The sequence below is a fragment of the Ovis aries genome, chromosome 4 (assembly GCF_016772045.2).
Source record: "Ovis aries strain OAR_USU_Benz2616 breed Rambouillet chromosome 4, ARS-UI_Ramb_v3.0, whole genome shotgun sequence".
NCBI lineage: Eukaryota > Metazoa > Chordata > Mammalia > Artiodactyla > Bovidae > Ovis > Ovis aries.
In genome coordinates this window covers 61,658,593-61,685,390 of record NC_056057.1, presented here as the reverse complement: position 1 = coordinate 61,685,390, position 26,798 = coordinate 61,658,593, and the positions used below count along the sequence as shown (strand labels likewise).

Sequence of the window (26,798 nt, the reverse complement as noted above, 5' to 3'; positions counted from 1 at the left end):
AAAAACAAGAAGGCAAGGACAAGAACACCTTCAGAAATAAGTTAAACGGTGATCCAGAAGGAACTGCCCTTCCACAGGGTGAAGAAAGCATGCCTTCTTCATGATCAAAACAGAAAGAGTCCATCTTTTTTTTTTCTCTTGGACCAGACCAGATGAATAACAAAGGCCCAACATTCCTTTCATTCCTTTTCTTTTATATAAATAAAAGTATTGCTTTATTGGCACACACACACAAATCCTCTGTGCCTATGTTAGCCTGAGGTAGATGTGCTTAGTCAATTAGTCGTGTTTGGCTCTTTGTGATCCCATGGATTATAGCCCTCCAGGCTCCTTTGTCCATGGGATTCTCCAGGCAAGAATACTGGAGTGGGTTGCTATTTCCTCCTCCAGGGGATCTTCCCAATCGAGAGATCAAATCCATGTCTCCTGTATCTAGTGTATTGCAGGGAGATTCTTTACTGCTGAGCCATCAGGAAGTCCATATTAGTCTATCAACTTATAAAGTTTTAAAATAAGTTAGAAGGAATGATATACTTCCAACATCTACTAGAGCAGTTATTATAGTGATCTGTTTATGATATTTATCTTCTGCAGAAGAGTATGGTCCTCTCAAGGGCACACAGACTGTCCTTTTTATTTTTGTATTCCCAGCCCACAGCACAATGACTGACACAGAGTAGGCAATGAATGTTTGATAAAACAGTCTGCTACCCTCTTAAAGGAACTGGAGCGTGATCAGAGAGAAAACGGAAAAATCCTTGTCCGTATCATGGATTTTATTTCGGCCAATATTAAAGAATGATTTGAGAGAACTTGAGAATCTATGGAGAATATTTTATATCATTAGGATGATATAAAAGTATATGATTTTGGTTTAGTCACTAAGCTGTGTCTGACTCTTGCGACCTCATGGACTGTAGCCTGCCAGGCTCCTCTGTTCATGGAATTGTCCAGGCAAGAATACTAGAGTGAGCTTCCACTTCCTTCTCCAGGATAAAAATATATATCCTGGATATAGACAAATATAAATATGGATATGAATACAAGCATACCTCAGAGATATTGCAAGTTCAGTTACAGACTGCTATAATATAGCAAATACCTTGATTAATATTAGCTCACACTAATATTTTAGCTTCCAAGTGCACACAAAAGTTATGTTTACACTATACTGAGGTCTATTAAGTATGCAATACATTATATCTAAGAAAACAAAGTACATAAAACATTTTTTTACCCTCCTAAAGGAACTAGTGTTTGATCAGAGAGAAAATGGAAAAATCCTCATCCACATCATGGATTTTTTGTCCAATATTAAGGAATGGTTTGAGTGAACCATTAAGAATACTTTATTGCTGGTGGTTGCAATGATAAAGAATCCACCTGCAATGCGGGGGACCTAGGCTCGACCCCTGGGTAGGGAAGATCCCTTGCAGGAAGACAAGGTAACTCACTCCACCCCGCCTGCCTGGAGGATTCCCATGAACAGAAGAGTCTGGTGGGCTACAGTCCATGGGGTTGCAAAGAGTCGGACATGACCGAGCTACTAAGCACAGGACAGACTGCTAAAAGATCGTAACATCATCTAAGTCTTCATTGACTCATTATCTTGTTTGCTGATGGAGAGCTTGAAAATTTGCAGGAATTACCAAAGACACCACGTGAATAAATGCTGTTGGATAATGGTGCCAGTAAACTTGGTTGGTGCAGGGTTGTCACAGACATTCAATTTATATATATATATTAGCATCTGTGAGGCACAATAAAGCAAAATGCAGGAAAACGAGGTCTGCCTGTACAGATATGACATGGAAAGATGTCCACAAAGTCAGGTTTAGTTCTAAAAGCATTTTTAAGAATAAACAGTGCACGCAGTATGATTGCATCTAGTGACAAATGATGTCTGAGGGGAAGTCTTTGCACAAAACAGGCAGGAAGCAGGGCCGTGACAGCCCCACAGGGGTGAGCAGTGGCAGTGTTTCCCTCTCTGGGGATGCAATTATAGGTGTTTTTAAAACATATTCCTTTGCAATCTGTATTTTCTGATTTTTCTACCAAATCTTTAAGCTAAAGGGCTTGTTTTTTTTTTTTAAATAATGCTTATCAAAACATAAGTGTTTGTAGAGAAATTTGGAAGCGATTTGACAAACTTCATCATGGAAATAATAAAATGAACAATGGCAACTAGTTGTAAAAAAAAGGATCCATTTGCCCACCTAACAACAATCCCCTCTCCCATAAAACAGCACCCTTTCCCTTCATCTGGGCAGGAAAAGGGAGCTTTTCCAATATCTGCGAGGCAGGCATGACCCAACCCCTCACCTCACAGGGAGGGTGACAGGGTACCATCACACAGAAGGCAGTTATACCCCTGCCCTGAGCTCAGTGCTCCCTCAGGCAGCTCAACTCCATGAATGCAAAACAAAAACATCGCTCAGGTTTGCCTGCCAAGTAAAAAGATTTGGCTTTGGTGGTATCCTTCTTCAGTAAAAGTAGAAATAAGATATAGGTATTCAAAATCCTTCCAAATTCATTAACATTTTGAAAAAAAAAAAAACACCCAAATAATGGAGTCCTACCAATGTGTCTGACCCCGAGTTGGAAAGAGATGTTGAAATAAATAAAAACTTTTGACTGAAGTGGAATTTATCCAATGTCTAAAAGCTTTAAAAAAACAAACAAAAAGGGACATTCCTGTAAATCCAATAAATAAGTGTTAAGGTTATGTTTTAATCTAACTGGAGTAAGAAAATGGGCTTGATGTCTCCCAAGTATCAGGAAGTTCTTTACCAGACAAATACAAGACCATTCTGCAGGAGACACTTCCTTGACCAGTATTCAGTGGGATGCTTTGCAGATAAGAGCAAGAGTAAGGCTGGGATTCTAACATGGACTCTTAATCAGCTCAGCAACCAGTCAAGTTCCTGACCTCTTTGACTCTCAATTTCCTCATTTATAAAATAGAAATAATAAGATTTTCTATAGATGTGAAGATTAAATGAAATGACATAAAACGTTTGCAAGGCAGACTCTCAAATATTATCAGTGACAGGCTTTGGCAAGTTTTCCTATTTGCCAAAAATTTCAGAACTTTCAATGTTTAAAAACATAAATGAATCAATAACAAATATATAATATACAGCAAGATATTACCAATTAGCTTGAGCTTTTGCTTTAGCAGATTCCACTGATATTCAAAAAATAATGACAAATAAGCTTTTCTTCATTATGAACTTGAAGTAATTTTTAGGGCCAACTCTCTCTTAGTTCACTAGAAAGTATTTTAAAAATTAAAAATCAAAATACTCCTTTTCTTGACAAATAATAGTCACTGATTCATCCTAAATTCAACATAGTCTATAAAGTCCAAGTTAATTTTCTATTGACAAGAATTGCCATTTTTATTTCAAAGACTAAAATCTGAATTTTCTGCTGGTTGATAAATACTTTTTCTCAGTTGAATTGTTTACTTAAGTGATTTAATGTTATTAGACTACCTTTTGTGATTTAGTATTAATATAGTAATGTATGTACACACTGTGCTATGTCAGTTTCATATAGCCTAATTTTTCAAAAATAGAAAAGATTTGATTAGCAGAATTCAAGCCTAATGTTAATGGCATTTCTGGTATAATGGTACCCCATTATATTTTCATTGTTATCATTGCCCTGGAGTCAGCATAGATTGGCATCTAATTCCCTATTTCTTCATGGTCATTCAATTCCAATTAATCAGATTAACAGTAATTTTAGTGTAACAGAACGATGCAAGGGGTATGCATCTTACTTATGCAGAGGTCTGAGTGAAATCGTAACACTTGGGGTGAGTGTGAGCTTTCCTTTCCTCTAATCTAACCACAGAGGGAAAGACAGTTTCAAGAGTCTAGGTCAGTTTAGTCAGAGTCTTAGTTCTGGCCTGGCTCTTGACCCCACTCTACAAGCAGCTATCATTGGTCTGGCTAGGCATCCCTGGTCTGGCTAGCAGAAGAATTGAGCTTCTCTGTGATGCCCATGTCAGGCTTGTGAACATATGCAGGCAACTTACTGGCCTGATGGGAATTATCATGCTCCCAGTATTTAGATATAAATATAAAAGGAGCAGCCCTACCCATGATCCCACTTAAGATCTGCAAAGCTGCCCTGAAATATCCAGCCTGGAAAATAAGCTTGGGGAGGGCAGGCACCTCCTGGCTTCAGCCAATACCAAACCAAAAGCACAGGAAATTAGAAAGCCACTCTGCTTATCGTGCAAATGTAACTCCTAGGAATGAGCAAACAAACCTAAATGGAAAACAAACCAGAAACGCTCATATTTAGCCACTGAGGTTTAAAATCCCTGGCAACGAAAAAAACAAAGTAAAAAAAAAAAAAAAGTAAAATTCTTGCCACAGTATTCAGTAGCATGCTAACCTTCTAAATTCTTCTAAAACAATTTATTAGTAACTGTCATAAGCTCCCCTGTATACTTTCTAAACGCTGGAAGATCTCATATTTTCTTCTAGTTTCTAAAGGGAGTCAATTGTGACCAAGGTAACAAGTATGTTATGTTGCCGGGGGGAAAAAAGAAAGGATTCTAAGATGTGAGCCAAATTCTAAGACATGCAAAAGCGCCACTTCTTCCACAGCCACTTTATAATAGTCCTTTCCCTCGCTGAAGAAGAACCAAAGATTGACAAAGGGCAGTATTGAAGGGTACTTTCCAAGCAGGTACTTTGAAGGGGTTCCCTCCTTCTGATGACACCGAGGAGAGGAAATGAAATGCTCACTCCTCCTGGGCACATCCACACACGGAGAGCAGAAATATCACTAAGCAAAGAGCCTCTTACAGACGAAAGGTTCTCTCAACTGCGGCAGCAATTTACACATTCCCTTTCCCATCTTCCCACCTGGCATCTCCCCCAGCAAAGTGTGACAGTTCTCAGAGTCTAGCTTTCCTCATCAGGAAAATGGGGACAATCCCTCCCTGGCTCCAGTGAGTATCCAGTGAAGTAACAGAAGACCACCAGGGCTTCTAACTCTGCATCCGCCACAAAAGCAGTTTCCTCTTTCTTTCAGCTCTTTGTTTGGGGCTTCTATACTGGGTTTTACATGATGAAAGGGCTTTACCTCTGAAATACTTCATCTCCAACTAGCTCCCACTGGATCTGTGAATGATCCCAGTCTGGCCAGGCAAACCGCCAAGAAGCAGAGAACCCCAGAGGAGTTCCTGGGATTGGAAGGGGAGGGCTCTCCCTGCACCAAAGCTTGTCAGCCCTGGGCACAGGCTTTAAGGCAGAAGAAATGCAACTTACCTGCCTCCTCTCATCAGGGGCCTTCAGGAAAAGTGCATTAATCACTGCAATGGTATAGGTCTGGATTTCTTGATCTGTCCTGTAAAGACACAGAACAACATCAAAGTCAGAAAAGACCACCCCTCAGTGAGACCATGATAAGGGTCATGATTATTTCCCCAAAAAAGGTGAGAGAGAAAGGCAGGACCCAGAGAACGCAGTCAGCACTGTGTATTTCAACCATGAAAAGCTGGAAACATGTGAGGAGACAATTACTATTGCTAGTAGGACAAAACATACTCACCCAGAGATATAGGTGGCCAGCTGGCTCTCTTCCCCTCTCCTCTATTAGAGTTAAAAATATGGACCACTGTGTGTGTGTGCGTGTATGTGTGTAATTTTCTGTCTGATGCAGGAAGTACATCTGGGAATAGTCCTGGGTGTCCCCACATTCCTGGGCTTATTATAGAGGAAACTGCCTTGTCTCCATGGCAATATTACGTATTCTAAAAATCTATTTTCAACTAGAAACTCTAAAGAACAAGAAGGATAGGTTTCTATGTTTACAAATTTGCTTTTCACAGGAATGAAATCAGAAATTCCAAATGAAGCCAAGATCTACAGTTAGGTGCATGGTAAATAGTAAATATTAAGCACAGCACAGCACAAATAGTAAATAAGAAGGACCGAGGGCATAAACAAAGAGCAGAGGCCAGTGAGCTACATTTAGAGATAATTTAGGAAGAGGCAGAGCTTATTACACAGCCTCAGGAAGGATGAGATTTTAAGCCCAGTGCCCCACTGGCTGGCTGTGTGGCCTTGAAGTTCACAGGGTGTCCCTACACAGCTTCCTCATCTGGAACACTGGGTAAAAACACACTCATTTCAAGGAGCTGCTTTTAGGATAAAATGAGGTAATGCACATAAAACCTTTAGTACAGCACTTGGCAAATAAGAGACTCTCCTCTTGGCAAAGTGCACTGTAAATGCACAATGATGCCCTTGAGATGCAGAAGAAAGATACAGACTTTTAAGTTGATACAGGTCGCATTCAGGGACACATGAAATTGGTACCATTTCCAGAGTGATTTCACACAAAATCATTTTAGAGCATGGGCTAGTTTTCCCTGAGGCCACAGTCTATAGCTTGTGTGACTTACAATTTTACACTCTAGTCACCATCTCCTACCGCCAAATGAAGGAAACATCTAATGCACTTTGGTAGTTTAATATAAAGTTTAATTATAAACACATAGTCAACATTTTTGGTATATTGAGAACGACTGAATACTCTCTTGAATTCCCATTCTACACCCCCAACCCAAACAGGCCAATCAGGTTTCCTCTTGAAAATCTGCCAGTGTGACCTGAGAGACCAGGGGCAGCACTTACTGGGAGCCAAGTCACATTACTGCCAGCCAATATGCCAGAGAAAAGGCCTGTTGTGAGAACTCCAAGGAAGCCATAGTTTCTGTCCTTCCCAAGGCTTAGCTACTCAAGTCATTCCTCGGGTCTATAAAACACCCCAGTATCCTTTCAATAAACTCCCTGTCCTAGCTCAGGATGCTTCTTGCCACCTGCGATCCAAAATACTTTCATTGATCAAGTGGCATCCTGCAAGCATTCCTTCTCAGGCTCGCATCATCAGAGGCAACCTTACTAGTTATCTAAGGGTGGGGAGGAGAGATTCCCCCAAAACCCAAGGCCGCTAGGGCAGCTATTTCATAGCTCAGGCGTCTTAAAATTTTGTATTTTATAAAATACACAAGAAAAAGGTTATTGTAATCACCTGGAGACAAATAAAGAAGTCTGGCTTTAAAAACTCCTAATTAACTATGAAAATTCTCATATTGCAGAAAATACTGTATGATTAAGGATAAAGACCCTATTGAGAACGTAAGAGAACAAATTGCTTTATTGTATCTTTTTAAAAGCAAAGCTCTACACTATCTAGCAACATTTATCAGAACTGAGTCCCTACCAAGACACTAGGGACACACTAGTCTCAAGAACAGGCAAGGGGCGCACCCAGGGCTAGTCACTGTGCCATGTCAGTGTGATGGAGGACAAACGTGATGCATGGTTTCATTATATACCAGATCAAGATTCTTTTTCTGTATATATTTAATCAAACCAATACCAAACCATCATGGGAGCTGTCTGCCTGAAGGACGTTCCCTCCCGCTGTGGCGGCGTCGATCTCGCTCACCCTTGGAGATGCGGAATGAGTTGGCCGATGGTGATCTCCTGTGCCACCTTCTGGTAGAGGTCGTGGCTGTTGAGCACCATGGACTCCAGAATGGCCAAGGACCGCTGCAGGATGGAGACATCTATGGCCGACTTGTTGACAAAACTTGCTATCTGAAAACCCAAAAGGGACACAATTGATTACTCACGGTAAGCAGAGCAGAGAAGGGAGCAAATGAAGTCAATCGGGAGCTCATTTAAGAAACACCAGACATTCAGTATGAAAAGTACCTGCAATTATAGCAGGATAGCCAGAAACGTACAGTGTCAATAATGACTGTTCACCACCTTATTACAAACCGCTATTTATGGCCTATTTCTCTAATTTGGTAATAAGCAATTTTAAAAAGGAGATGGTTTCAAAGAATTATTATGTCTGGTGTTTTTGGAATGGTTCTTCTGAGTTTCAGCTTTCAGGGGCAGATAATTTCAACACATATATTGTAAGAATTCTTGTGTTTGTTTGAGACAGCAATTTCAACATATACTAGTAGCCACTGCTTCCCATTTCCAGGCTACTCCTTCACCCACACAACCCATGGTTTTTATGTTCTTACTATGCTTCTGTTACATTCTTAAGGGACTCACACAAATCACACTTGTCAACACAGTTCAACTGGCAACTTTTCAGTCACTGGCTAATCTCCTTTTTATTCCTTAGTGAAGCAGTCTTTTCCCCATTCTTCCCATTTCTTATGGTTAAAATAAATACTTCTAATCACTCTCAAATTTAGCAAACAGGAAATCAATTAAATTAGAAGTGCTAAAAGTTAAAATAGTCGTTTAAGCTCTATTACTAATGCCTCAAACATAATAAATCAGAATGTAAGAGGGAAGTAAAATAAGGGTTAGAATAATGGATCACAGAAACCCAAACACATGGGTACCATAAAGGTTTTATTTTAGAGGCCTCATTAAATGTTATTACTGTTTGCTGACAACTCACATTAAAATGCTGTTATTATATCATCATCATGACTGCTTTCTTAAAAGCTATTTGGTTCCATGACAAATTGACACTTATAGCTTCCCCTTATCAACACGAATATTTCCCTTTTTGCTATTGCATTGACCCCTTCTCCTCATTCCCTCTCCATCTTTGCACAAGATAAAATTCAAAGGCACCATGGCAACTTACAGTTACTAGTTCAACCATTTATAGTCCAATGACTGCCCAGTGAAAGCAGAGGGCACAGTGAAAAACAGAGGTGGGCAAGTACAGTTATCAATATGCTCTCTGCCTCCAGATACACCTGGATTTTGGGGGTAGAAAATATACGACATAAAGAAGTAAAGTAACATTATACTAGTATATTCCAAAAGGGTGCTATTTTATAATACAGACTATAGGAAGAGTATGAGATTTTTAAGATTCTCAAAAGACTGCTTTAGCTCCTTTCACAGCTAATAAACTTCTTCAATGTGTTTACTGTCCCTGGCAAGCCCGTGCCTTAATCCTCACTGTCTGGGTCTATTCCCCTATCAGATCTACCACGATGAGGCCACTTTTCTTTCTTTAAGTCCATCTTTCTCCCACAGAAATCCAATGACCCTCATACTGTGCTTAGGGGTAATGCCTAACTTAGACCTATTCTAAATCCAATATTAATTCCTTGACTTCCTCATCAACGCCACACCAAAAACTTTTCATGATCCCAGTACAATTCTTGACACTTACTGGAAAAGAGAAGAACTCACAAAGAAATATGTTGACAATACCACTGATTTCTCTGCACAGATTCTATTTTCCTTCCATGCTCCTATTCTTATTTCCATTTAGTAAGTTTGGATGTACCTTTAAGACTCTGTGGAGAATCTTCTAGCTGAAAGTTTATGATCAAACCCCCTCCTCCGCCCTCTCGCCTTCATCCCCTCTTTTCATTCATTCAGGTAATAGGTGTTGACCATGTACTACAAAACAGGCTTACACTGACCTAGGATCTGGAAATCAAGAGATGAGCAAACCCACATGATTTTTAACTTCAAGGACCTTATAATCTAGCACAGATGGACACACAACAGTCTTGTACTATAAAGTATGTTACAAGCTTATTCTTGGGTCTCCTGTATTGCAGGCAGGCTCTTTACTATCTAAGCCACCAAGGATGCTCTGTGCAATGCCTACCCTCTCATATACATGCAGCTGTATATGCACACTGGCACACTGTCCAGCTCTTTCCTGGGTTACGGTGAGAGCAGCTTCTTCAATTTCCTCTGTATTCAGGATTTCCCTCTGATACAGATTTACCCTCTACTTCTATAAATATGCCTTGACAGTATTTCCTTTCTTGAAATACTCAATTAAAATGCTCAATGTTTTCCTGATACAAAGCACAGTTTCTTACAATGGCTTTTAAGTTCTCTACAAATTGTTAATTCTCACGTGCTCCCAACAGGCTTACACAGGGGTGGTAAAAAAGGTAATGGCCTATGCTTTAATTCAGACATTGTATCCCATATACATATTCCATTTGCCATTTTTATATATTTATCATAAAAATTACCCCTTACCTTCATCAAAGTATTGTTTAAAATTAATCTTTTCCATTATTTCAGCTCTTCCTTAACATACAGAGACCGTCATTTCAGCAACCCTAAAGTAGCTTACAAAACTTTGCGTAACACACTACACTGAATACTGCCTGGCAGAAAGCATGCATATGACTCTTTAGAGTCTAATGTACTATTCTGTAGTAGATACTAGTCATCTTTTGAAACTAACTTCTATCTTTTGCCTTATTTATCAGTAATTTTAACTTGACATTTAAACGAACCAATACTTTGATCTAATGAATACTGATAAACAAGGTATCAGGGCTGACTGGGCAAACATGATGACTGTCCTCATTGGTGAATGGACAACTTCGTGAAAGTTTAAATGTTACTTTCTATGTCTAGTTTAAAAACCACAGGTCACAGTATAGCTATAGAAGGTTAAAAATCATCTTGTTAAATTTTAATTTCCCTTGTCTTCCTCAAAATCAATTGTGACTTCCTTTGCCTTTAAATTTTTTCCAGCTCCATTTCTGTACTTTGGCCAACATGGGTGAGCCAGCCTAAACCTGTCAAAGTACAGCTTCTTGAAAGTAGGTCTGTATCAGAGAGAAAAAGAAGGAGGAGGAGCTAACAATAATTATATCTATTACTTCCACATGCTTTGATTCATTTAAAAATGCTACCTAGAACTTTGGGAAGGTTATACACACAACGCCGTACTTAAAATGGATAACCGACAAAACCTACTGTGCAGCACGTGGAAGTGCTCAATGGTATGTGCCAGCCTGGATGGGAGGGGTGTTTGGGGAAGAATGGATACATGTATATGCATGGCAGGGTCCCTTCACTGTATACCTGAAACTATCACAACAGTGTTAATTGGCTATGCCCCAATAAAAAATGTTTTCAGCGTTAAAAAAAAAAAAATTAAAAGAAAAATAAATAAATAAAAGTGCTACTTAGATAAAACATAGGAATATTTGGGTGACTTTTAAGAAGTTAAGGGGTATCACAGGGTATGAATCAATAATACAACTTTTTAAAATCACAGAAACACTTTGAATTACTTAGAAAGAGACCTTAAAATTATCCTCTGTTGTCAAAACTGCAAGGATACGTGGAGAACATGGAGCCCCTCTCCCATACTTTAAGTTATTCAGGCAGTGGTCCATAAATCTCTCAAGCTTTTAAGAGGCAAAAATGACTGGGTCTCTAAACTGAAATTGGCTGGATGTTTATTTAGGCACTGAATATACTGCAGAGTGAACCAGGCCCTCCTGCAGAGCTAAGGTTTCAAGAGCATTTGTATAAAACTTTCCTTCCAAGAAAAGGCTCTGATGTTATACTTGGCTAGGGTAAAACCAACTCGTAACACAGAAAGTTCTAGGTTGTTTTTCTTTTTATTTCATTTCTTTCTTCTCCATGCCTTCTGACCCTCTCTCTAAGTCACCAACTCTTTAAAAAGCAGCAACATTAAAGATTGGCATCAAGGGATGCCAAGTTTCAAAGTGTTCATGAAATGATATAACTTATTACAGGAAAACTTTGTAAACTAGACTCGAGATCCACACATAACAAAATAGATAGCAGAGAAGGATATCAGGGCTGGCAGGGAAAAAATATTTCTCCAAAGTCGTATGAATTTGGCATTAATAGGAAGCCAAGTCTGGAGCACAGAGATAAGCATCTTTTGTCAGCACATTGCCTAGCTGATTTTTGTCTAGATAAAGCTCCATTTAAAAGACAGTTGCCTGTATACAATTCCTGGGTTGTCAAAGTGCTGAATTTGATCCAGCTAATGAATAAAAAGATAACCTTACAAAAACTTTCAATTATAAACTCATTTTCTGATGACCACTTTTTAAAATTCACATAAGGAGTGGAGCTCAAAGTAGCAATGCAAAGGAAATAGAATGGCTAGGAATGAGGATGGAATACATTATAAACATGTTGTCTTCTGAAAAATACTCAGTCTTTAATTTAAACTGCCAAGACTTGCTAGTCTTTGCTTCCTTGAATCTAATATGATTTTTTGGTTAATTTCAGTGAGCAAAAACCATTTTCATAAGCAGTTAGAAAATTAGATTATTGTCATTCTCTCTAACCACATCACCCATTTAAAGAAAGCTACCTTTGTAATTCCTTTCCATTCATGGCTGAAATTTTACTTGAAATATATTTTAAATATGGTGGCACTGTATTCTTTTTTTTTTCCTTCAAGTTTTAGAGTTTAGAAAAATACTTCCAAAGCAAATTTCATTTATTCATTTTCACAGAAATGTATTAACGTCTGACTCTATGCCACGCCCTGAGGAGAGAAGCCAGAAGAAAGCCATGGTTCCATCCTGGCTTTCTTGGACTCATGGTCTTGGGAGAGCCAATCAAAAGAACAAAAAATTCACAGGAGAGTGGTAAGTGATGGAACAGGGGCATGTACAAGATTCAAGGAGAATGGAGAGCGGAAGAAATCAGTTAACGCTGCCCCAGTGAGGTCAGGGAGGGCTGAACAAAAGGCAATGCTGTTTCAACAAGTCTGTCCTCTGTCCTTCAGAATCTCTTCTTTCCAACATCTAAAGTGCAGGTGCATGCTGATGCGGGAGGGAGCCCTGAAATGGGGGACCAACGACACCCACTCTCCATACATAACCTCACTCTACCTCCCCAAGCCTCTGTGTGCTCCCCTCCTGACCAGGAACACACACCTACTGCTCTCTTCTGCAAAGGATTGCTACAGGAATCAAGAGATAATGTTGCTGAAAGCACAACCTAATTTCAAGGAATTCACGTTGAGAACAGCATTGTTTTTATAGCAAAAGAGGCTCTAATATCACAAAAGCAAAGCAATTTGAAAGTAGAAAAGCCCACCATAAATTCAGAATGAATTTAAAAATTTTAAGTATAAAAAATGTCCGCAAAACCCAGTATGTTCAAATTTAAAGTTGCCTCCCTAGAACTTTTTTTTTAATTGGAAATATAGTTGAGTTACAGTGTTGTGTTAGTTTTAGTACAGCAAAGTCATTCAGTTTTATATGTACATGTATTTACATGCATGTGTGGGTGCTCAATCTCTCAATCGAGTCTAACTGCGATCCCATTGACTATAGACCTCCAGACTTCTCTGTCTGTGGGTTTCTCCAGGCAAGAATACTGGAGGAGGTTGTCATTTCCTTCTCCAGGGGCTCTTCCTGACAGAGGGATTGAACTCTCATCTCCTGCACTGGCAGGAGAATTCTTCACCATTGCCCCACCTGGGAGGTCCGTGTATATATATACAGACATTTTTTCCTTTTCAGATACTTTTCCATTAAAGGTTACTAGAAGATATTGAATATAGTTCCTTGCACTACATAGTAAATTCCTATTGTTTTCCTATTTTATATATAGTAGTGTGTATCTGTTAATCCCCTACTCCTACTTTATCCCTCTCCTCTTTCCCCTTTGGTAACCATAAATTTGTTTTCCATCTCTATAAGACTGTTTCTGTTTTGTAAATATATTCATTTGTGTTACTTTTTAGATTCTACATGTAATAATATCATATAATATTTGTCTTTTTCTGTCTGACTTCTTCACTTAGTATAATAATCTCTAGGCTCACCCATGTTGCTGCAAATGGTAATATTTCACTCTTTTATGGGTAAGTAATACTCCATTTCTCTAGAACTTTTATCTTGGAAAGACAAAACACAGTAATTTTTTCCTCTGCATTTAAAACCTAATGCTTATATTAATTACCTGCTACCACCAAAGGAGAGTACTTCCTAACACATCTGGATTGCCTTGGCTTTCTCTTCTACACTCATTTCTTGCTCTCTCTCTCTCTCTTTTTCTTTTTTTTCTAAGCGATTCATGCCACTGACAAATACAGGCAAAAAGAGGCTTCATCCTTCTTTGTGTGTTTTCTTAAAAGTGAAAAAAGTGAAGTCCCTCAGTTGTGTACAACTCTTTGCGACCCCATGGACACCAGGCTCCTCTGTCCATGAGATTTTCTAGGCAAGAGTACTGGAGTAGGTTGCCATTTCTTTTTCCAGGGAACTTCCCGACCCAGGGATCAAACCCAGGTCTCCTGCATTGTAGACAAACACTTTACCATCTGAGCCACCAGGGAAGTTCTTACTACTCTTTTTTTTAATTTTTTTATTTTTTTTGGCTTTATGCCCTTATGTAATAAAAAAGGATTCAGAGGTACACCAAGAAGACCTTGGGTTCCCAAACAGTTCTTGCCTGAAATAAATAGACGACAGCATTCAGGTATTCATTCTGTGAGACTTCCATTCCAAACATCCTCATTCGACAGACTAAGGGCTCTCCTATGCTCTTCAGTTTAAGGCAGTAACTCCCTCCAGGTACTGATTAACTTCAAAAGGAAAAGATGTAACTTCAGAGTGGGGAGACCCAGTGGTATCTGCTGGGTCTCAACCACATAATCAAGGTGGCAAAATAACTGGCCAGTATTCTTCAAAACTGTCAGTCATGAAAGACAAGGAAAAACTGAGGAGCGATCATATTGGAAGACACCAAGGAGACATGATAACTAACTGCAGTCTTGAGTCCTTAACCAGAGAAAAATGGTGAAATCAATTAATAGTGATAGTCTTGTAGCACTGTTAATTTCCTAGTCTTGATAATACTGTTATTATGCAAAATGTTGTAATTAAGGAAGTTGGTTGAAGGTCATTTGGAACATTTTGTACTTTTTTGGTGCAAATTTTCTATACATTTACCATGATTTCAGAATAAAAGCTCTTAAAAACTCAAGTGACTCAGCCTGGATTTTGTTTTTATTTTCTAGCTTTCACAAAGACTCTCTGAAATTCTTTATTTTAGACCACTCTTCCCAGGAATCTAGACCTATAAGATAAATATATGAATTCCAAATATCTCTTCATTCCCAGTAACAGCAGAAAGAAAGATGCCAATACATTTAGAAACCATTCCACAAATACAAAGAGAGGAAAAATATGTTAACAAATTAATAAGGATGATTCTTGATTTACTACTACGTTTAACAGTTGAAAAGTCAAGGCTACTCATTTTGGTTAGAAGACTGGAAAGAGACTTGTAAATTTGCAGATGTGTTTGTATTACTATTCACCTGCTAGGAATGGTGCGGGGCTCTTCTGCTCTCTCTCCTCACACCAGGTCCACTTTCGCCTGCCCCTTTGCTAGCTTCCTCCTAAGGACAGTGGGAGCCAACTGAACTAGCTGATCCCAGAGATACTTACTACAACAAGATTACGCGTGAGTAGGCTTACTCTGCCTACGAGGCATGGACCCAAGCACCCCTTTTCCTCTTACATTTCTGCTTCAGACCCAGTCATGTAGCAGTCAATATATTTTGCTTCTTTCCCTTCTCTGGAACACCTATTTGAGAAGAGAAGGTTTAGGAAAGATACTAGGAACTCTAGTTAGGGCTTAAAAACAATGGAATCCAGAAGAGGGGTTTTAACATGTCACCTTGACTTCCCTCAACTAGGGGTTCTCTTGTACAGCCCTTATGATCCTGCTGGGGAGAAAATGTCATTTTTATATAGAATTTAGGCCCTCAGACCACCATATATATAATACTATCAAAAATCACACTCACCCTTTAACACAAAGAACAGAAGGAAACAACTTTGTGATAAGCTCAAAGCATAGAAAAATATCTGTAAAAAAAAAAGTAGTGGTTTGAGCTTGGGAAGCACAATCTGAATTACCTTCTTAATGAATGCCACCGAAAACGTATCCCAGGACACTATTCCATGGTCCATCAGTTCCACAAAGGCCGTCAGGGTGAAGGACAGCATGTCTCCAAAGCTGGAAAACACAAGGAGGCGTGAGGGTGATGGGCCCAGGAGTTCAGCACAAGGAGAGACGGGAGTGAGAGAGCTTTAGAAAGATGAATACAAGCAGAACTGTACAAGATCACTGGGATAAGCAGCTGGGCCACAGACAACGTCTTACACACGGGGCTCAGTAGGAAGGAGGCAGGTAGCTTCACAGTGAGAAGCCAGGGCCTCTGGGGGACAGACCTGGATTCACAGTCTCACTCAAGTGAGCTATGTTGCCCCTGAGCGGGTCCCTAAGATTCTCTAAGCCATCATCTTCCCCACTGAAAACTTAAAATCTGTTTCATCACAGGGCTGCTGGTAGAGCACTGAATAAAATGCAGCATATAAGCATTCAGAAAATGATAGCTTAAAAAAGCTCCTCAGCAAACAAATATTAGGAAGAGGGCAACACACTTCTCTTTTATCTCTGGGTATCCAACAGGGAAGGTTATAAATAATTCTATTAAAATATGAGCACTTTGCAAAAGATTCATATGGCCCATATATACCTAGGGGTGTGTGTGTGTGTGTGTGTGTGTATGTGTGTGTGTGTTTGGTGAGTGCATTTACACACATACACACACTCATAGATACAAACATATATGTAAGTAAGCATATTAATTTCTATGTTACACTGTCCAGCATTTTAACTTTAGTTAACAGGCTTTATAGAATACCTTTCTAGAACATTATAGATAATAATGATTTGCTGGCCATTGACTTGCTGTGATTCAGAAGCTGTAGGAAGTGTCTCATGAATGAGTTAGAAATCTAAACAGATCAGGCAAACTCAGGTAAAAGAATGCCTTCTGTAATAGCTCCACCCACACCCCTTACCAGACAACAATCTGGTTTCTAGTGCTTTCAAAACAACTTTGAGAATCTTTTACAGAAACTCATCTCTACTGTAAATTATCACCATAATAGTATTAACTTAAAACTCTCAAGGTAGGTTTTGTCTCTTCAGGTACATTAAATTACGCCCATCAGAATCTCCATACTGTATACAACCATACTGATTCTTATGCTTAATTTTTTAAAAATAAATTTAGTAGTTCAGATTTTTAATCTGTAGACTCCTATATGTCATGATTGCTACTTTACAGAGTTTCATAAAGTGTTTAGATGGAGTCTTCCCATTCATTTTCAATGAACAGAATAGAAAACTGGCTCCTATTGCTTTTAAAACACCTTTGCAGTTCCCCTTCTCCCCAGCCTGGCCTCCATGGAGGACCTTGGAAATCTTGCATCATCTCAGAAGCTGTGATGCTGAAAATAAATCTACAAAAGAGGAAGTGACTCTCAGGCAAGTACTGTGATCCAAATGTACCAGACACCAGAGGGGATGAGATGTGCTAGATGGAAATGGTTCAGTGGGTGGTTTCTGGAGTCAGACAGCAGAGGTGGACAGCTGTAAGTGGACAAGTCACTGACATATTCTGTGCCCCAAGTTTCCTCATTTTTTAAAACAGAGGATGACAACGATGCTGCTAGTGGTGGTGATACTTTGCTCAGAGAATTCCTGGGGAAATAAAAGGAGTTACCACATGTACAGCCCTCTGAGCTGTGTATAACACTTGGAAGGCAGCATATGAATATTAGTTATTATCATTATGCAAAGAGGTATTTTAAAAAGGTACACGAAGCTCATGATTTTCAAATATCTGTCTTCATTGTGACAAGAATTCTCTGTCCTTGGAACCAGAAAAAAAAATGCAAGGAAAGCCAAACGTTTCAAGTCAGACAAAAAAAGCAGCATATATTTTAAAAAGACTTTTCTGAGTCACAGACAAGCAATCCCCATCTTACAGGTTCCCCCTAGGTGGCATCAGAGAATCATGCCCCAAAAAGAAATTCCAAACCAGAAAACTCAAGCTTACTTTAAGAAAACAAAAAAAGTAGATAATCAGGTGGAAAATGGATTAAAAGGACGAGTAAGAAAGGTTATAGAAAAATTCCAGAATGACTCTTCCTACAACGAGTCATAAGAAAATCTAGACACTAGCTTGCAAAAAGACAATGAAATTTCTTCAGCAAAATAAGAGAGCCAGGAAATAAAATCAATTAGTAAGAGTTATTAACAGATTATTAGATATTAGCATCACTGTGAAAACAGTACATGATTATGTATAGAATTTTTAGTGAACAATATTATGTAATTTATTACTTTGTTGTATTATTAGTGGTAAACAATATTAACTAACTTCCTTTGTGGCTCAGACGGCTTAAAGTATCTGCCTGCAGTTCAATGCCTGGGTCAGGAAGAGCCCCTGGAGAAGGACATGGCAACTCACTCCAGTATTCTTGCCCCAAGAATCCCTATGGAGAGAGGAGCCTGGCGGGCTACAGTCCAAGGGGTCACAAAGAGTCGGATGTGACTGAGCAACTAACACACAAACACAAATAATATTAACAATTTTTTTACTCAAAAAAAGGAAAAAAAGAAACACTAAGTGATAATGAACCTGGAGTCGGAAATGGCAATACGCTCCAGTATTCTTTCCTGGAAAATTCCATGAACAGTGGAGCCTGGAGGGCTACAGTTCACAGGTTTGCAAATCACGACTAGGCACACACATACACGCACAACTGATAATGAATGGTTTGCATTTCTTTACACCTGGCATGCTGAAAGACCTCAAATGGTAAAAAATGTACGTGACATTGGAGGACGGCATTCATAGGTTCCATGGCGTGTAAAAACACTGCCTTGGTATCGTCACTTAAGAGAAATCAATGGAAACAGAAAAAGGAGTAACACATGGCTAGAAACAAACTCTTCTTTATATTCCCTATATCTTGGACTAAAGACAGTATTAGTCTTCATTAATTGCTTTAAAAGCAAAAGATAAATTGTACTTGTGCACTCTAATTATCTGAAGACAACATAACTTTGTTCCTCACTCAATGGACTCATAATCCAAATGGCCTCAGTGACATCTTGGGATACTCCCTCTTCCTCAAATGCCCCAGAACTCTGCCTACAGACTCCTCAGACAGGCTCCCAGAACCTGGGGCAAAAGATGCACAAAAAGAGAAACAGTATTGTTTGGTTTCCAAATCTCCAAGCTGCTTTGGGGAACTAGTGTTTAAATCTCCATGGTTGGAACTGGAGCGCTGTTTCGGAGACCGCAGCTAGGGCTTTCTGTGCTTGGCAATCACCAGTTAGTATCAATGGTTGAGAAGTGAGAGAAGTTTCTTTACATCACACACCAAGGTGTCCAGAGCAAGGATCACTCTCTTGGTCCAAAAAAGTTTTATATAGATGTTATATTATGTGTGCTCAATCACTCAGGAGTGTCCTACTCTTTGTGACCTTGCCAGGCTCCTCCGTCTGTGGGATTATCCAGGCAAGAATACTGGAGTGGGTTGCTATTTCCTCAATGTATACTTATATACTTATTATCTAATAACACTTTCTATACTTGTGAAAGTGTTAGTCACTCAGTCGTGTCTGACTCTTTGCGATCCCATGAGCTATAGCCTGCTAGGCTTTTCGGTCCATGGACTTCTCCAGGCAAGAATATTGGAGTGGCATGCTGTTCCCTTCTTGAGGGGATCTTCCTGACCCAGAGATCGAACCCATGTCTCTTATATCTCCTGCCCTGGCAGGAGGATTCTTTACTATCTGAGCCACATATATAAGGGGGCTTTCCCAGTGGCTCAGCTATAAAAAAATCCACTTATAATACAGGAGAGGCAGGAGGTGTGTATTCGATCCCTGAGTCAGGATGATCTCCTGGAGGAGGAATTGCAACCCACTCCAGTATTCTTGCTTTGAAAATTCCACAGACAGAGGAGCCTGGTGGGTTAGTGTCCATAGGGTTGCGAAGAGTTGGACATGACCAAACGACTGAGCACACTCACACGTAATTATAAACTCTACGGATTAATGTTACTAGACATACATAGGCTATATAATCCTATGTATGTATATGTATCTTATATAATATATAAAATATGTTATTAGATATATTTATATATACACATTATATATGATACAATATATTGTATATATAATGTATATCTTATATACTGTGTACATATAATACATATCTAATAGCATATTTTATCTATTATATGATACATACATATATAATTATATAGAATATGTATATAATATATTGTATTATATATACTATCTATGACATATATAATTCATTATAACTGGTTGCTAGATGGCATACTACCTTTCCATGGGAGACGTTTTTCAAACTTCAACTTTAAATCCTCAGTTGCAAGGAAAGGATGGCAGTGCTAAAATGTTATTACCTTCCATATCAAGGGACTCACTCACCTCATCTCAACTGAGGCAGCTACAAAAGCTCTTATTGAACCCTGACACAGATGTTTATTTCCACTGCTAGAGGAGTGATTCAGGTTCCAAAGAGGAAAGGCAAGAGACAAGATCCTGTCTCTGAAATCAGTGCTGGGTGCAGAAGATCAAGGCTAAAAGGATTACCGATATAAAGCAACCACATGGCACATGCGGGGAGCATTTTTATTTGTTTAGTTTATTTGTTTTTTTTATAAAGTGCTAAGCTAGAAATTTTGCAGTACTGGCTGCCACAGATTAAGCTGACTACAAACTTTACATGCTGGTCGAGAGCCATGTCACAGCCAACACACCATGTGTGCTGGAATGATTCAAATAAATGTTTCTCATCAATTCAGTAGAGACCATCTTCTTTCCAAGAAAATTCAGCCAATCTCAAAGCATTTAAATTTTATGCTGTTAGTTTTATCAAATAGTGCTTCCAAATGTTTTCACTGGGTGCCATGCCCAAGAGAAAAGCAGAGAAAAGATGAAAATAAAGACCACTTTTAAAGGTATTAATAAATAATATTGAATATATCCCTAATTGCCAAAGTTAATAACTTTGTTCTACCCTGCCTGTTAAGTTTTTCCAAGTATTTTATTTTTGTGGTAAAACTTATAGACGCAGAAATGCATGGATTTCTAAACTGCCCCATTGGACATTCCCTTTAGAATCATAGCATGATATATCAACATACATTCTTTCAGCTCCTTTGTTGAAAATTTAGCTGTGGATCAATGTTAGACTCTTTATTCTATTCTATGGATCTGTCTATCCTTTTATATTAATATCATAGTATGTTAATTACTGACTTTGTAGGAAGTCTTTAAGTCAGTTAATGAAATCTTCCAACTTTATAGATTTTTATGGGTTTTTCAAGATTGTTTTGGCTCTTCTAGGTCCAATGCATTTCCTTTAAGTTTTTAGGGTTGGCTTGTAATTTCTTTTTTAAAAACTGTATTGCATTAAACCTAATTTGGGGAGAATTGCTGTCTTAACAATACTGGGTCTTCCAATCCATAAAATGCTGTATTCTCTACTTATTTAGGTCTTTATTAATTTCTTCCAGCAATATTTTTTATTTTTCAGACAACAGGTATTGATGTCTCCTGTTAAAATTAATTCCTAAGAATTTTATCATTTCTGACATCTGTAAATGGAAATTATAAAATTTCATGTTTCAGTTGTTTGCTATTGAAGTATAAAAATATATCCCTTTTACATACTAATGCTATATTCTGAAACTTTGACAAATTCAGTTATGAGATCAAGCCATTTCTTTGTAGATGCCTTAGGATTTTCTATAGATAGAGTTGGTTTTACTTCTTTTTTTTTTAATATGAGTAGCTTTAAAAATTTATTTATGTTTGGTTGTGCTCCGTCTTCATTGCTGCACAGCTTTCTCTAGCTGCGGCAAGGGAGGCTGCTCTCTAGTTGTGGTGTGCAGGCTTCTCAATGCAGCAGTTTCTCTTGTTGCAGAGCGCAGGCTCTGCGGCGCATAGCTCTCAGCAGTTTAAGCTCCCGGGCTCTAGAGCACAGGCCCAATAGCTGTGGCACACAGGATTCACTGCTCCTTGGCATGTGGGATCTTCCCAGATCAGGGGTAGAACCCATGTTTCCTGGATTGGCAGGTAGATTCTTTACCATTACCATTAAGCCACCAGGGAAGCCTCTATTTCTTCCTTTCTGACCTTTTATTTCTATGCTGACTTATTGCTAAGGCTAACAACTATAGTACAATGTTGACTAGAAGTGCAAAAAGTGAATATATTTGCCTTATTCCCAGTTTTTAGTGGGAGGAGTGGGGATTCATCTTCCAACATTAAGTATAATGCCTTTTTTTTTTTTTTTTAGATAGTCTTTATCAGGTTGAGGAAGTTCCCTCTATTCCCAGATTGCTGAGAACACTTATGAATGAGTGTTGGATACTATGAAATGCTTTTTCTGTATCTGTTATCTATTTTCTGTATCTATAAAGGTGGTTTTTCTGTTTAAGTTTTCTCCTTTATGTTTCTAAATCATGGTGACTGATTTTCAGATGTTAAACTTCCAAGATAAATCTTTGTTGCCACAAATCTTCTTTATACCTTGCTTGATTATCTTTGTTCATATGTTTCTGGGGAGTTTTGTACCTTTGTTCATTAGGTGGCCTATAATTTTTATTTCCTAAGTTAGCTTTGTCAGGTTTTGTTATCAGAGTGATACTGGCCTCACAGGCCTCATGAAATGATTGGGAACTTTTCCCCACCACCTCTCTTCTCTGAAACCATATGTGTAGAGTCAGCATTTCTTCTGCATGTGCATAATAAAGCTCACCAGTGTAAGCAGTTTTCACTGTGTAACCCCTCTAACAGTCTGCGTTTATACTGAGCTTCCTACTGGGTTAGCTGGGACAGTCAGATCTACGCCTGCTTCCTCTTTTCTTCTTCCTTTCCCAGGCATCAGCTCGACCTCACTATCTGAAAGGTATTCACAGCCAGCCTCATTTTGTGCCACAAAGTACCACCCATCCTCCAGTAAACCTCTTACTCTCCTTACTCCAGCTCAGCACTAGCTGCTCAGGGGACTAAACTGACACATCAAAACTGACCCACGAGGAAACAAAACATCTGAATACCCTTTGGGGTTCACATACACACATGTACCTTCACACTTCAGTGATCAGTGATATATTTGGGCAGAATTCATATATATTTATGAGAGTTTCATATCCTCTGAGCCTCCTTTCTTTCATGGATTTTCCTTAATTATCTAGTTGCTCTGCCAGCCCCAAATTATGTTGCATGGACAGAGGAGGCATGTACCACCAGTAACATTAAGACTGAGGGTTTTTATCACTCCATGATTCCCGGATGGGTCTTCCCAGGTGGTGCTAGTGGTCAAGAAACCGCCTGTCAACTCAGGAAACATAGGGCATGTGGGGTCAATCTCTGGTTCGGGAAGATGCCCTGGAGGAGGGCATGGGAACCCACTCCAGTATTCTTGCCTGGAGAATCACCAAGGACAGAGGAGCCTAGCAGGCTACAGTCCATAGCAGGCACAGAGTCGGACACGACTGAAGTGACTTTGCACACATGCAGAACGCATGCTACCTGGATGAGCAGGGATCCTCAGGCAAAAAGCTGTAAACACACAAATCTCATCCAGACCCAGTTTGTTCTCTCAAAGACTGACTTACTTCTTTCTGTCTGTTTCAGATGCTATTTAGTTCCTTAAATACTTGTTCTTAGATGTTTTTCTTTGCAATATTTTGTCTAGAGGTCATGCTTGTTATCTATGGTCCTTAGTCTGATTAGGCTACTTTGCCATTTCCAGAACCAGGATCCTGAGCATTGATTTTGTCCATCATAAATAAAAATCATGATTCATACTTGCAATGCCCCTATATACCAAAAGATTAAAACTGCGGACAGATAAATTTTAAGAAGTTATTTTGGCTGGAGTCCAAAATTTTACATTAACAAATTGTATGAGGTTATTAGAGAAGAAATAACCAGTTTGAATTCCAATACCACCTCACTTTAACTTCTGCATCAAGGAAATAATGCTAATTTTACTCATCTTGTGTTGTGGATAAAAGTGTGAATTAGAAGTAACAAGTGTAAACATTTAAACATTGAGACAGTGCCCAGGACAGAGTAAATTCTCAACAAAAGATGGATTCTATTGTCTTTAACATTAAGTGTTTCTACTGTATTAAAATATATATCAAAATTAGATTTAACGAGCTTTATCCTAAAAATTCAATGTTTCTGTCTTATTAGAATTTAATGACTGAAGAGTTCCTGCAACTAATACTTTTTCTAGTGGGAGGGGTAAGGGAACATGAAAGCTTAGAGACCACTATTACACTGTTCAGCATTTTCTCTGGAGGCTTAAAAATAAGGTGCACATTTTCAGATGCTGTTCAATCTTCCTTCTCAAGCTGAAACTATATGCTTAACAACTGGGCAAAATGGAAATTCGTTCAGCCTATTACAGAGAGTTATAAGATCCTATTTGGACTCCTCTTGTTTAGTGAATAATAAAGGCACTGAGGAGGGAATACTCTGAGAAAGAAGTTTTGAGATCTCCAGGCACAATTATCATGCAATTCACAAATATATGGGTGATTGAACATTTTCTCAGACTGAAAGTAAATAATTTTCCTTCCATACTCCAATCTTCAATATTTTTATGTGGATCTTTTTCTTACGTCATTGAAGAAAATCAAAGATTTTTTACTTTGAACATTACATAGGCCACAAAAAAGAAAGGTTTTGTTTAAAGTAATACATAAAATTATGCCTAGCCTTGCTCCAAGAGAAGGGTAGCAACCCTGATGTGATCATTCTGTGGCTACAAACACAAAACACTCTACCACAAAGCAAAAAGAAAAGGGAAATAATTTTTTTAAGAACCTGTTTATAAGAACATCAAAAAGAAAGCAAAAAAAAATCACTCAAAATATCTAGACACATAGTTACACAATCAGAGGACAGAGTTTAATTGTTCAGAGAAGAAGGAAGTGTTACATCATCTGTATCAACAGATCAGAAATTCTTACCAAGGCTTCATGATCTTCTGCAATTTCTGGTATCGTCTGTGAAATTCAAAAACAACCATGTAAGGCGCATGCATGACAGCAATTGATTTCACACAAATTACATATTATGAAGAAAGCCCAGAATGAGCTATATGACACTTAATTCATTTCAAAACATTTCTCCAAGTAATAAATTTGCATTTATTAATGATACAAAACAATCAAAAATAGGGATTAAACTACTATAACCAACCTAATGCAATCTACTTTTGAATAAAGGCAACAAAGGGGGCTTCCCAGGTGGCTCAGTGGCAAAGAATCCATGTGCAATGCAGGAGCCACTCGGGACGATGGGGGTTTGATCCCAGGGTCAGGAAGATCCCGTGAAGGAGGAAATGGCAACCCACTCCAGTATCTTGCCTGAAAAACCTCATTGTCAGAGGAGCCTGGTGGGCTATAGCCTATGGGATTGCAAAGAATCAGTCACAACTTAGTTATTGAGCATGCACACAAAGGCAACAAAAACACTTCCTTTGGCTCAGAATGAGCACATATTCAACTAAGGAGGACATCACTAGAAATAAGGGGGAGCATATTTTCAATGAAAAAGTAGAGCCACAAAGCCTTAATCCAGTTGTTCTTTAAGTATATGCTCAACAGGAAAGAAATAGTTGATTATCTTTCTTTGGTAAAATGCCCACTAATTCTACTTCCTCTTTTCTTAGAGGAAAAAAAAAAGTGCTTCTTCTGAAGGAAGACATTAGGAGACAGTGCAGCAGTCTTGGATGACAGCTGGACATCAAGGATCATAGCCTGCAAAACAAGTACACAATCAACAAAACTTGTCTGCAAAATAGGACACTTATGTTTCTTAAAAAACTAAAGATTAGGTCAAAAAAATTAGGTAATAAGTGATTCTATCCTTATTGAACCACTTCCCATTCCTCAAGCCTGCCAAATTTGTCTGGCATTAAGTGTATTCTTCCCTCAGTTGGGGGAATACCCTTCCCCTCCTTGTCAGACCAGCTAAACCCTACCCCACATTCATTCCAGGCTCCTCTGTGAAGCCTCCCTGACCTCTGGTTTCCCCTCCTTGACTGGACTGAGTATGGCACCCATGTCCGCAGTGCTGAGAATACACCAGGCATTTGACTTAGGACATCTCACAGCCCTTCCAGCACCATGAATGCAAAGGCTGGCTCTGTAACTCAACTACTAACTATACCATCAGGCACATGCAGAGTAGGTATTCAATTCAGAAGAAGTTAAATTTCACATTTCAACCACATAAATGCAAATGTAACCACTTCAGAAACCCAAATGACCACGAGGTGATCAGATCTAGTATTTGATAAAACTGGGGAGTTAAAAATGTAGGTAATCTTGCTCTTCCTCCCCTCTTTCTCCTCTTTTAATTAGCTTTATCAATAAATAATAAATAAAATTAATTAAATAATATTATATATATATATTCAGTGTATACATATACACTGAATAAATGCACTACCTAAAAGTTGAGGGTTTTGTTCTATTTGAAGGACTTGGACTGAAGCCCATAGTACAGCCTCTCAAGATTGTTTCTGAGGGACTGCTCCAAGGCCTTAAGGGAAGAATCAGTATCCAAAGGAATTTTTGCAACAAAAATCAGTAGTCAGAACATCAAGATTACTGTTAAAGACAAATCAGACTTCTTAAGCTAGTGGAGTTAGTGCTTTTCTAATACTAGAAGATGTAAGAGTCTGGGCTCATTGAAATCATTCCTTTGATAAGCACCTTAACTATCTAGTGAAGGAAATGGCAACCCATTTCTGTATTCTTGCTTGGGAAATCCCATGGACAGAGGAGCCTGGTGGGCTACACAGTCCATGGGGTCGCAAAGAGCTGGACGTGACTGGGCGACTCTCCCTTCACTTAGCTGTCTAGGGCCAGTATTCTGCTTTTCTCCATCAGGAATCCGCACAGGGAGGGGATGCAGCTGCAGTGGTTTATGGTTTGATGGCTCTAATGTCTTTTTTTTTTTTTTGGTGATCCAGTGGTTAGGACTGGGTACTCTTGAGAAATCTGTATGCAGGTCAGGAAGCAACAGGTAGAACTGGACATGGAACAACAGACTGGTTCCAAATAGGAA

At 38.8% G+C, this 26,798-nt stretch overlaps 1 protein-coding gene across 6 annotated transcripts in view; it reads right to left on the bottom strand.

Moving 5' to 3' along the window:
* Positions 1 to 26,798, bottom strand: part of ELMO1 (engulfment and cell motility 1) — a 581,422-nt gene that overhangs the window by 357,622 nt on the left and 197,002 nt on the right. For all 6 annotated transcript variants that reach the window (XM_060414767.1, XM_027968620.3, XM_060414768.1 and 3 more), the window contains 4 exons: positions 24,692 to 24,727; positions 15,713 to 15,812; positions 7,480 to 7,631; positions 5,292 to 5,370 (listed from right to left, as the gene is read on the bottom strand). In XM_060414767.1, coding sequence (XP_060270750.1) covers positions 5,292 to 5,370; positions 7,480 to 7,631; positions 15,713 to 15,812; positions 24,692 to 24,727 — 367 coding nt within the window. The remainder of the gene's footprint in view (positions 1 to 5,291; positions 5,371 to 7,479; positions 7,632 to 15,712; positions 15,813 to 24,691; positions 24,728 to 26,798) is intronic.